This window comes from Crinia signifera, chromosome 19, assembly GCF_055691185.1.
Source record: "Crinia signifera chromosome 19, ASM5569118v1, whole genome shotgun sequence".
Taxonomy (NCBI): domain Eukaryota; kingdom Metazoa; phylum Chordata; class Amphibia; order Anura; family Myobatrachidae; genus Crinia; species Crinia signifera.
The window spans coordinates 100,410,569-100,422,596 of NC_139226.1; the positions used below are offsets into that span (position 1 = coordinate 100,410,569).

General features: G+C 41.1%; 1 protein-coding gene across 2 annotated transcripts in view; it reads left to right on the forward strand.

Moving 5' to 3' along the window:
- CEP104 (centrosomal protein 104) overlaps nt 1-2,770 on the forward strand; it is a 101,749-nt gene extending 98,979 nt beyond the window's left edge. Inside the window, exon 22 of one of the 2 annotated variants that reach the window (XM_083163016.1) lies at nt 810-2,770. In XM_083163016.1, coding sequence (XP_083019142.1) covers nt 810-952 — 143 coding nt within the window. In that variant the 3' untranslated portion in view covers nt 953-2,770. The remainder of the gene's footprint in view (nt 1-809) is intronic. The other variant, XM_083163017.1, reaches the window with a different exon arrangement.
- The last annotated feature ends 9,258 nt before the right edge of the window (nt 2,771-12,028 follow it).

The window sequence follows — 12,028 nt, forward strand, 5'->3', positions numbered from 1 at the left end:
TAACGTGCTCTCCATTATGATCATGGTTTATATTGAGTATTGGCATTGTGTACCTGTCCGTATTTTGGCCATAAGGATTTGCACCTTACCTGTGTCACCGTGTCGGCCAAGTAATTGTCGGTATATTAATTGTAGGTAGATGATACTGAACATAACACAGCGCATATAATACAATCTGTATAGCGCCTTGAGACCTATTGGAGAACAGCACAAATACCTGTAAATACAATGTATTCTTTATCACTCAATAAGCTGCATGTACATTATGGGTCATAGCGTTGACTCAGTGAAGGCCGATATACATTAGGTTGACCACTGAAGGTCAATGGGGCTTAGGTCGACACCTAATAGTTCGACATGGTGAAGGTCAACAAGCATTAGATCAACAAAGGGCAGGTCGATAGTCAGAGGGTCGGCATTCGTTTTTCACGTTTTTTGACCAGAATGTCAACATGGACACCACCAGTGTGCCATGCTTCGGTCACGGTGCCGCCATGTGCTCGGCACACTATTGTATTCTCCCACCACGCCATAGTGTCAGCACAAGTCGGCTAGAAAATAATATAAAAAACTTGTGTCAACCTTTTGATGACCTAATGCTTGTGTCGATCTTGCGACCCTGTCAACCTTAGCCAGGTCGACCTATTTCACACGTCGACCTTCAGTGGTCTACGTAGTGACCGTATCCCACATGTATTTGTCTGTTGCACCGGCAGCCGTATGAGTTACTCATCCCGCTGGGTGTGCTGATGATCCTTCTCGTGTGTTTGTGGTTCTCACTTCTAATCCCTTACTTTATTTTTACCCAGCAGCACTTAAAGCCGGGGGACCAACCGTCCCAAAAACGGGGACCACGGGAGCAAAGCCACGTCTACCTACTACTGGCAGTAAAATCCCAGCCCCGAGAGCAGGATTAAATAAAACTACAGGCAAACCGCAGCCAAAGCGATGACTGACCACAGCGCCTGATGCTGTCATTACACAGACGCTGACATGACTGTCCCGGAGGACCTGATCCTATGTCTACAGCCAGAAACAGCCACTAGGGTTGTGCTTCCCTCCTTCTATTACTATCTCATACAACAAAAGCAGACATATGATTGGTTTCTACCGGCAGCAATGGCTGTGTGTTGACGCATGACGTCCAATGCCTACAGCGCTGCTGATCATCCTGGGATCCATCCAGAACATACAATATATTACATACGTGTATGTTCATATGAAGTTAGTGGTATCACCCCTTACTATTCATGGTCGGGGCAGCAGACGCCACTGTTTTTTTACGTTTTATTATAGATTTGCACCTTTAGTCAAAGTTTGGGGGCCATGCACGTCAGACATGATTGCTCTCACATTGGGGTATATTCAGTGTGGGCGGTGAGGGGGTTAAACGGCGGGGATCACCGAAAACAAGTGATCCTCGCCGTTTAATCCCCATGCCAGCCACTCACCGTATTCAACATTCCGGGGCAATCCCTCCAAACAGTGAGGCAAGCGGCTAATGCAGGGAGCCCACTGCATTTAGCCGCAAGCCTCGCTGTTTTAGCGGCCGCACACACTGTTTCCCCGTTGCTCCAAAAACCTAGCTAGAGGGGGGGGGGGGGGCGAATACTGACCCTGCGAGCTGTGACAGCGAGCAGGCAGCACTGCTCGCTGTCACAGCTCGCATAAAGCATTGAATACACCCCTTTGTGTGACCAATATTGTATATTTGCTCATGTGCTAAGTAGTACACATCTTTGCATGCAAACCAAAATATACGTAAGCCTAGATTGAACCCTGGCGCCATCATCATTGCATGCTTGCACCAATCCCACGGCCTGTTACAGAGTGCAGGGGAAAAAAAATTGCAATTAACCATTGGGTCCTATGTCCTGTTTGCATCTGACTCACAATCAGGCATATTTCTTCTTACCGCCATCTCTTTGTAGCCTGTGGTTCCATCACCACATTCTCCATGAACATTGCCTGTACAATTCCCGCTACAACCCAGTTAGTCCCCTCTCAGTCCCAAATGGAGATAGAACTTTATTGCTGAAGACTCTGCAACACCCATACATGTCAGGTGCATGTATAGAATAAAACCATGTAAGATTCGCTCTGCAGATAGACTTGCGTTGAACTCTACATCAGCCCTAGAATCCTGAATCTTCTTAATTTTTTTTTTGTTTTAAGTAAATAATTTCACTTCTCCAAATGCTTTATTTCTAGAGCAATGGTTCCCAAACTGGGTGCATGGCATATTGAAGTCCCGCAGGGTACTCTCACAGGTGCTCTGGATTGGTTGACCAGCTGAAATTATTTATGGTCAATGCTTGTGGCTCCTAATCATAAAATATTTTGACAAAAAGAAGCAAATCATGTCCCTCGCCACATAACTGAACCTAAGCATGTTCTATAAACACAATTTACTTAGTATTTGTTTTAGAATTTTTCTTTTTTTTTTTACAAATTAAATTTTTATTGAAAATTTCAAAGAATCATATACACGTTAATGACAATGATTTACAAATATATTACATATCAAACAAAACAAGAATGGGGTGGGGAAGGGTACAGAAAAGGCAAAGAAGGGACGGGGGTACACCAATCATTTGTTTTTGATAGTCTAAAATAAAGAATATATAATGAGACTATAGTCATCTGACGTACACACCATATAGAATGTTTAATGAGGAGATTTCACCGAACTATTGAGAGGATTACCTTGGGTGCCAGAGTGCTTTGCTGGATACTAGTGGTCAGTGGCGTAACTATATAATTTGCGCCCCCCCGCCAAACTTTTTCGGCGCCCCCCCCTCCCCTCCCCATACCCATACCTGACAGAGCGCTGCTCCAGTCTCCGCTGCGCTGCTGTCCGGCCGCATCTGTGGTCACTGTCCCGTCACTCGCTCCCGGCGCCGGCTCCTGCTGATAATGAAAAGAGACTCTTAGAAAATGGCTGCCAAAACTGTCTGCAATACGGGGGCAGCCATTTTCTAAGTGTCACTTTTCATTATCAGCAGGAGCCGGCGCCGGGAGCGAGTGACGGGACAGTGACCGAAGATGCGGCCGGGCAGCAGCGCAGCGGGTAACTATAGCACCGCAGCCCCCCCGGTGCCCATAGTTACTCTGCGCCTCCCCGCCATGGCGGGGGCTGCGGTGGCCTAGTTACGCCAGTGCTAGTGGTTATCAGCTTCCGAAGCATTTGGGCAGATCTGGGAATTGTGTTAATGTTGGTTGGGGCCCTAAAAGGGGAGCATGTGTCCTGGAGAGCCAGTGTTCTGAATACTGAAACCATTTTATCGAAGGGTTTGAGGCTGATGAGGAATACATGGTACCCGCTATTTCAAACTCACAGTGTAGTTGTACATTTGATACCACCATTTCTATGGTAGGGATAAAGGATGTGCGCCAATGTCTTGCGAGAAGGAGCTTAGTGGTTACTAGGATATGGCCAATCACATAACGATCATTGGCGGGCATGTTTCCACGATAGATATGAAATAGAGCTAATAATGGATTTGGCGTTATTGGGGAGTTTGTTATTTTAGATATGGTCGTGAACACCGAGGACCATAATCTTTTCTGAATTTTTCAATAATAATAGGGCTTCAATTTAAAAAAATCACGATATTCTAGGGCAATGGTTCCCAACCCTGGTCCTCAAGTTCCCCCAACAGTGCACGTTTTCCAGGTCTCCACACAGAATCGCAAGTGACATAATTAGCTCAACCTGTGGATCTTTTAAAATGTGCCGAATAATCTGTGCACCTGCCGGGTGACCTGGAAAACGTGCACTGTTGGGGGTACTTGAGGACCAGGGTTGGGAACCACAGTTCTAGGGAGCCGTGATTCTAAAAAGTTTAAGAACAACTGGTCTAGAGCAGGGGTGGCCAACCCAGTCCTCAACATCTACCAATAGTTCATGTATATCAGGCAACCTGTGGATCTATAGTAGGAATTAATGCTGCATGTTTGATAATGTGACAGTTCGTAATGACTACACCTGTGCACCAGCTAGATGGTCTAAAGAACATGACCTGTTAGTAGATCTCGAAGGATCGGTTTGGCCAGATCTAGAGCATAGTAGAATTTGTTAGGCTAGAACATTTTGTAGATTAGCTGATGAGGGCCAGCACATTTATATGGTATAATAAGGGACAGTGACATGATTGGTGCATGCAGTTTGTTCTCAAAATTGTTTACCTCAAAATTGACACACTTCATCTTGTTACCGTTTGTTTCTGATAAATAAGTTACATCAAGATCATTTTTTTTTATTACATCACATAAAGGGACTTGCAGCTTGAACTCTTCAGTGTATTCTGTTATACAGCGGTATTCTCCAGTCTAACTTCTTAGGACCATTCTAAATACATGATGAGATTTATCAGATTCGGTGAGGTAGAACATACTGTAGGCGAAATAATCTCACTGATAGCAAAGCCTGTACTGTAGACCTACTGTATATTCCCTTTTTATCTTTAAAGTATCCTTAACAATGTATTGTATTTTAAAACTTTCAGCTAGATCACAGAGACATAAAATGTGGCAATAGGGTGAAACTACAAATCCCGCCACAAACTGCTAACAAGAGGACAACCCTTTTACTAATGAATGATCCTCAACTGGTTTGACTCCTGTATTTCAGAACACCTGATTTGTTTTAGTCTGCGCTCACATATAATTACAGTATAACCATGTTTGTCTATGAGGGAAGGTGAATCCTGCAATCCAAAACACTCATCTCTAGATTAAAACAGTCAACATGATTGGTCACTCTAGTGATGGAACAATATCATACAGAGACCCAGTCCGAGCTTCATGTTGTATTTCACATTTGCAGGTTCTTCTGTATTTGCATGTCAATGATTGTCTCTATTAATATGTATGCATTTTATGATGTAATATGTGTTCCATGTAAGCAGAGTGTAAATTCACTATAAAGATATATATGTATTTTTATGATGTTGCTATATTAAATTATTTTACTGTGTATGTCTAGTGCACAATTTCATAAAGTCACATGGTGCATTCAGGGCAGAACATCAGACAAAGGGATTAGGTACTGTAACCCATAGAAACCAACCAGATTGTAAATGTTGTCTTTGTAGTTCAATCTAGGTCATAAAGGCAGTGGTTGCTACCAGCCATAGCATATTATTATCTCTCTGTAATAACATACTGTACATTATATATACATATATGTAGCCCTTATAGATGTGTCCACATCCATCTATACTTCATGCCTAAAGGTCCATACACAATGGGCGATTTTGCCCAACATGTATGGACAGCGACGACCGCTGTCATCGCTGGGGGGAAAGCCACTCTGCATAAATACTGAGCGCTATGCAAAGCCGTCCACAAAGCCGCTCATCTGCTGGTAATACCAGCAGATGAGCGGCATTCCTGGTGATGATGCGGAAGCGCGCATCACCGCTCATCGCCAGGCCGTACACACTGGGCAGCTTTGAGCTGAAAGCCGCTGAAAACACCAAGTTTAAGCGTCTTTCAGCTCAAAATAGCTCAGTGTGTGTGGGCCTTTAGTCATGTTACACATAGGGCCTGATTCAAACTTGCTCGCTCTGCTGTGAATTCACAGCCAGAGCCATTATCAGACGACACCCTGCAGCTATTTGGGGGCGGTAACCCAGCATTTTTTGGGACTGCCCCAGAAAACGCAGGCGTTCCCCAGCTGTAGGTAGGAAGGGCTGCTGATGTCATCAGCGGCCTCCTCTCCACGTCCATCACTGTGCTGAGTAATGGGCCCCATACATAATCAGCAATCACAATTAATGGATTTCCAGATCCAGGGATTTTTTGGCCAGATAAATGTATTCTACAATCTATTTGACTTGCCCACACATTACAGATTTATTTCAGTGATCGGCAGATTTTTCCATCTAAAGATTGCATCTTCATATCTGGAAATTGCCCAATCGATTGTCATTTCAGCTGTTCATAATGTAAATAGATGAAGAAGACGAATTGGGAATGCCCACACATATAAAAAAGATCCGCAGATAATACCAGATTATTAAGCATGTTTAAAAATCTGATTAAGCAATCGATTGGCGATCCCTATTCATTTTTGATTGGGATTGCCAAAAGGGGGAGCCCACACATCTAGAATTAATTGTGGCAATCATCTCCAGATCTCAGGATTGTCACAATTAATTGCTGATGTATGGGGCCCATTATGGGCCCCATACATCAGCAATCACAATTAATGGATTTCCAGATCGAGGGATTTTTTGGCCAGATAAATGGATTGTACAATCTATCTGACTTGCCCACACATTACAGATTTATTTCAGTGATCGGCAGATTTTTCCATCTAAAGATTGCATCTTCATATCTGGAAATTGCCCAATCGATTGCTGTTCATAATGTAAATAGATTAAGAAGACGAATTGGGAATGCCCACACATATAAAAAAAGATCTGCAGATAATACCAGATTATTAAACATGTTTAAAAACCTGATTAAGCAATCGATTGGCGACTTTGATTGGGATTGCCAAAAGGTGGGAGCCCACACATCTAAAAATAATTGTGGCAATCCTCTCCAGATCTGAAAATTGTCACAATTAATTGCTGATGTATGGGGCCCATAAGTGTAGACTGTGGGGGAAAACAGCTTAGTGCATAAATACTGAGCGCTATGCAAAGCCGTCCACTATGCACTGAGCTGTATGTACAGTATATACAGCTGCAGTCACACACAGAATATAGGCATGCTGCATATCATTTTAATCAGCATAAGATGAATTAGTCCTCCATATCCAAAATGCTTGAACTAGAAGCATTTTGGATATTTCTGGATTTTGAAACAATTACCAAGGTACTTCAATTGAGAGCAAAGCAGTAGTGAAGCGGACAGCCCAGGAATCTCAACTGCTGTGGGGCTTATCGTTGGGACCTGGATTCAGATGCTGCCAGGAGGAGATGACTGCAAGGTCAGCAATGGGTTCAGGATCCATAGCGTGCAGGCAGTCCCTGAAAGTAGGTAGGCTATCTACTGATAGTAGATGGCAGCACAGCTGGGGAAACAGAGGCAGTGACAGCAGGAGCGTGACCTCGGTATCACCAATCTACTGGCAGAGAGAAGAACCCGCACAAGAACACAGAGCAGCAGCTCTCAGGAAACCTACAGTTTTCGGTATAATGGGTATGGGAAACTCAAACTTGGATTCCGGTTATACAGCCATTGCATTTTTAATGTCTTAACTGGAGGATGCTAAAGAAAAGCATGAGATAATGATTTTATCTATTGGGTGGGGTACACTAAGGTAAAATAATACCTGTTTTTTACTTGACCTGGGATGATTCATTTGCCAAAGTCACCTAGTCCCCTATCCATGCCCCTAACTTGTGTAGTACTGCTTTGATCTACAATAATACAAATGGCGTTTTCTGTTCAACTGGAACCAAAAGCACGTTCTGATTTATATGTTGTGCAGATATTTCACAAGTTGCTGAAATTATTCTTCATTACATTGCACAACCTAATTCTCAACAGATTATTCATTCACATCGCTCTCTGTCTCAATGGAGCTAACATTGTAATTGTCAGTAAAATATCACCCACATATTACTGATTGGCTGATCAGCCCATCGTGACTGCCCTACAAAACTCCAAGTCAAAAGAACTGTAAGTGGGATGTATTATTAAGTGTTTTATTGGCTATAGTAACCAGTGTCTTGTATTTACTTTCTGTCACATAAACTCCATAAGCTTTTTTCCCCCCTCATGGAAGACATAATACATATGTTCTGAAATTCTTTTTTAAACCAGTCGTTTCTCACGCATGGAATCCTCTGCTTTCTGCTCCTACTTTCCATAGGTCACTGGCTTGCTGTATTAATCAATAGAGAATGACACCATATACTTGGCTTTGTGAGCTAATTTTAATCAAATTAATGTTACACCTCACAGACGAGATGCTATAATTCCATTGGCGAAGCGAGTGGAAATAAATACATGTTTTCCTATGGAAAATGGAGAAACATAGACAATGAGAGACCACCATGACTTGAAACGTAGCCCACCTCGAGCCATGTGCATGCAGTCTTTTCTAAAACATTGCAACACTCTGTTTTACTGTAATTGAACGTCTCACTGATGACCAGGAAAGTTACTGTATTTTCTGATGTATGAAACTAGATAACTGTTCTCTGTACTTTTTAATAGGTTTATGCTTTGTATTCTCCTTGATGATTGTGCTTGATCAGAGTTGAGTAACCTTCAAGTGAGGTCTCAACATCTTTATTAGGAACATCTGGTTGTCCAAATTCGAGTAGGGTCGTTTATCAACTATTCTTTGGGCACCCAGAAAAATAACATGTTAACACTTTGGATCCAATGATCCTCTCATAACATCCTATCATAAGATCCTATGATCCTAAAGATGAGAACCGCTATCCTTCCCCAAGCTTAGTTTGAAGGCTTGGTTCCATATTTCAACAGACAAGCTAAGGTGTTAAGGACTTATCCCGGCAAATGTATCTACATGGAGGTATTGTTACGCTTCATTATTGATCAATTGTTCAGTACAATTTATATTTAATACAATTCCCATTATCTGCCTTCATCTTTGGAACTTATACATTGATGTTTATTAAAGATCATCTATTAAAGGTGTATAAAAGGGGGGGTGATGAGCGCTAATTAAAGAGGAAAAGGTTATAAGAAAAGGAAAGAAAAATAAGGAAAGAAAAATAAGTAAGAAAAACACCTGAAAATAAAACGGGTTAGTTTTAAATGCTTACAGCTCTTCTGAGCCGGTGTAAAAGTCCGTGGAGTGTGCCTTTCCCTACCTCTAGTGCCAGGACCGAGTGTTGCGGGTTGGGAGATCAGCGTGCTGCGGCCGGTTGAGACACTGCACGTCCTCTCTCTTCTCCCGTCGGCACAAACGGTGCGTCTGAGACGGCGGGTGCCGTTTGGGCTCCGATGGTATGGAGCTTGCTTCCAGGGGTGGGGAGCACACTTGGGGGATCACGGAGCAGCCTCTTCTTCGCGTTTCGTGCTTTCAAGCACTTTTTCAAGAATGGCATTGCTGGGTTCCATTTCGTTTTTTATTTGCAAAACTTTTAAAAACTTTATTGATCAAAACTGATGTGGACATAAAAAATGGTGGGAACCTCATGTTGTTCTTTGACGAAAGGGTTTGATGGATTAAAAATGGACAAATGTCCTAAAAAAGATACAAGGTGTTTTTTTGAAAAAAAATAGTAAAGGAGAAAGAAAAAGTATTGTTTGTTGTACTGGATAATGTCTAAAAATTGAATAAGAAGTGGATATTTTACAAAAATGCATTTAACTCAAAATCAATGTTCATACCTTTGGGTAATAGGGTATTTAACTCATAAATCCATTTTGTTTCTGTTTGTTTGAGTATTTTAATGAAGTCTCCTCCTCTCCAGTGCTGGTTGACTTTTTTTATTGCTATGAATTGTAAACCAGAAGGATCTTTGTTATGAGTCTGTAGAAAATGGTTTGACACACTGTGAGTTATGAGACCTCTCTTGATGTTATAGATGTGCTCGGAGAGTCTGATTTTCAGTTGTCTTTTAGTTTGTCCGATATATTGTAAGCCACATGGGCAGCAGAGAAGATAGATGACTCCCTCAGTTTCACATGAAATATGTTTTTTTATATTGTATTATTTTTTTGTGATATTTGATGAGAAGCTGGTGATGGGTTTTGTTGAGGTCACATTTATGTTTTTGCATGCTTTGCAGTTAAGACAGTGGTGAAATCCTTTTTTTTTTTTTTTTTTTGTGTGTGTATTTGGTTTGATGAAACTTGATACTAGTTCCTGACGTAGCTTTCTGGCCTTCTTATATATGATTTTTGGTCTGTCTGTTAATAATGGTCTTAAATCGTCGTCCAGTTGTAATAAATGCCAGTTCTTTTTCAATATATTTTCAAATACTTGATGTTCGCTGTTGAATTGAGTTATGAAAGTGATGTTGTTATCAGTCTTTGGTTTCTTTGCTTGATATTTTATTGTGTCTTGGCGGTTAAGGTTTTTTACAGTCTAGTTGATCGCGTAGTGTGTTCTCTTTATATCCTTTTTGTATGAAATTCTGTGTGAGTGCTTCTGTTTGTTCCAAAAAGGTGTTCTGGTCTGTACAGTTTCTGTGAAGTCTTCTGTACTGTCCTAGTGGAATGTTCTTAATCCAGTTCCTGTGGTGGTTGCTCTGAACTGGAAGGATGTTATTGCCATCGACCGGTTTCGTGTATGTTTGTGTAGTGATGTTTCCTTCTTTAATTGAAATTTCCAGATCTAAAAATATGATTTTGTCCTTGCTTGTAATGGTGGTGAATTGGAGGTTCAGTTGGTTTGAGTTGAGGTATATGCAAAAGTCTTTGAGTTCTTCTTCACTGCCTCCCCACACAAAAATGATGTTGTCAATAAATCTCTTCCATAATATAATGTTTTTTCGGTGTGTGGTATTCGACCATTCAACCAAAACGAACATAAATTTATCAAGATCAATCACCCAAAAATTATTTTTATTGTTTACCGAAAGTACATAAAAACTCCACACACCCACCAGGTCGCCCCATTGTATCCAGCATTAACTCAATTTCCTCAAATTTTTCAGTTGTTCTAGACTCATTCCTTCAACTGTTGGTCTCAACACAACCCAGCTATCTCAAAGACACCATACACATCTTACAGATTTTGGAAAACCTTGAATGGAAAGAAGAATATATCCTCTGCACAAGTGATGTCACCTCCTTGTATACATCCATCCGTCACAAAGAAGGCTGTGAACACACTCTACACTATCTCATGAAAACCAAATTTCCTAACAAAATCAATTTCATTATGGAAGGCATAGAGTTCATTTTGCATCATAATTACTTCTGGAACGATGGAACCTTCTACATACAGACCTGCGGAACTGCGATGGGGACCCCCTTCGCCCCATCGTATGCAAATTTATTTGTTTCTAAATGGGAAGAGGACTGGATATGGTCGATAACAACATCACTTTCATAATTTAATTCAACAGCGAACATCAAGTATTTGAAAAAATATTGAAAAAGAACTGGCATTTATTACAACTGGACGACGTTTAAGACCATTATTAACAGACAGACCAAGAATCATATATAAGAAGGCCAGAAACGTCAGGAACTAGTATCAAGTTTCATCAAACCAAATACACAAAAAAACAAAAAACAAACCAAAGGATTTCACCACTGTCTTAACTGCAAAGCATGCAAAAACATAAATGTGACCTCAACAAAACCCATCACCAGCTTCTCATCAAATATCACAAAAAAAGAATACAATATAAAAAACCATATTTCATGTGAAACTGAGGGAGTCATCTATCTTCTCTGCTGCCCATGTGGCTTACAATATATCGGACAAACTAAAAGACAACTGAAAATCAGACTCTCCGAGCACATCTATAACATCAAGAGAGGTCTCAACTCACAGTGTGTCAAACCATTTTCCACAGACTCATAACAAAGATCCTTCTGGTTTACAATTCATAGCAATAAAAAAAGTCAACCAGCACTGGAGAGGAGGAGACTTCATTAAAATACTCAAACAAACAGAAACAAAATGGATTTATGAGTTAAATACCCTATTACCCAAAGGTATGAACATTGATTTTGAGTTAAATGCATTTTTGTAAAATATCCACTTCTTATTCAATTTTTAGACATTAACCAGTACAACAAACAATACTTTTTCTTTCTCCTTTACTATTTAAAAAAAACAAAAACACCTTGTATCTTTTTGTAGGACATTTGTCCATTTTTAACCCATCAAACCCTTTTGTCAAAGAACAACATGAGGTTCCCACCATTTTTTATGTCCACATCCGTTTTGATCAATAAAGTTTTTAAAAGTTTTGCAAATAAAAAACGAAATGGAACCCAGCAATGCCATTCTTGAACAAGTGCTTGAAAGCACGAAACGCGTAGAAGAGGCTGCTCCGTGATCCCCCAAGTGTGCTCCCCACCCCTGGAAGCAAGCTCCATACCATCGGAGCCCAAACGGCACCCGCCGCCT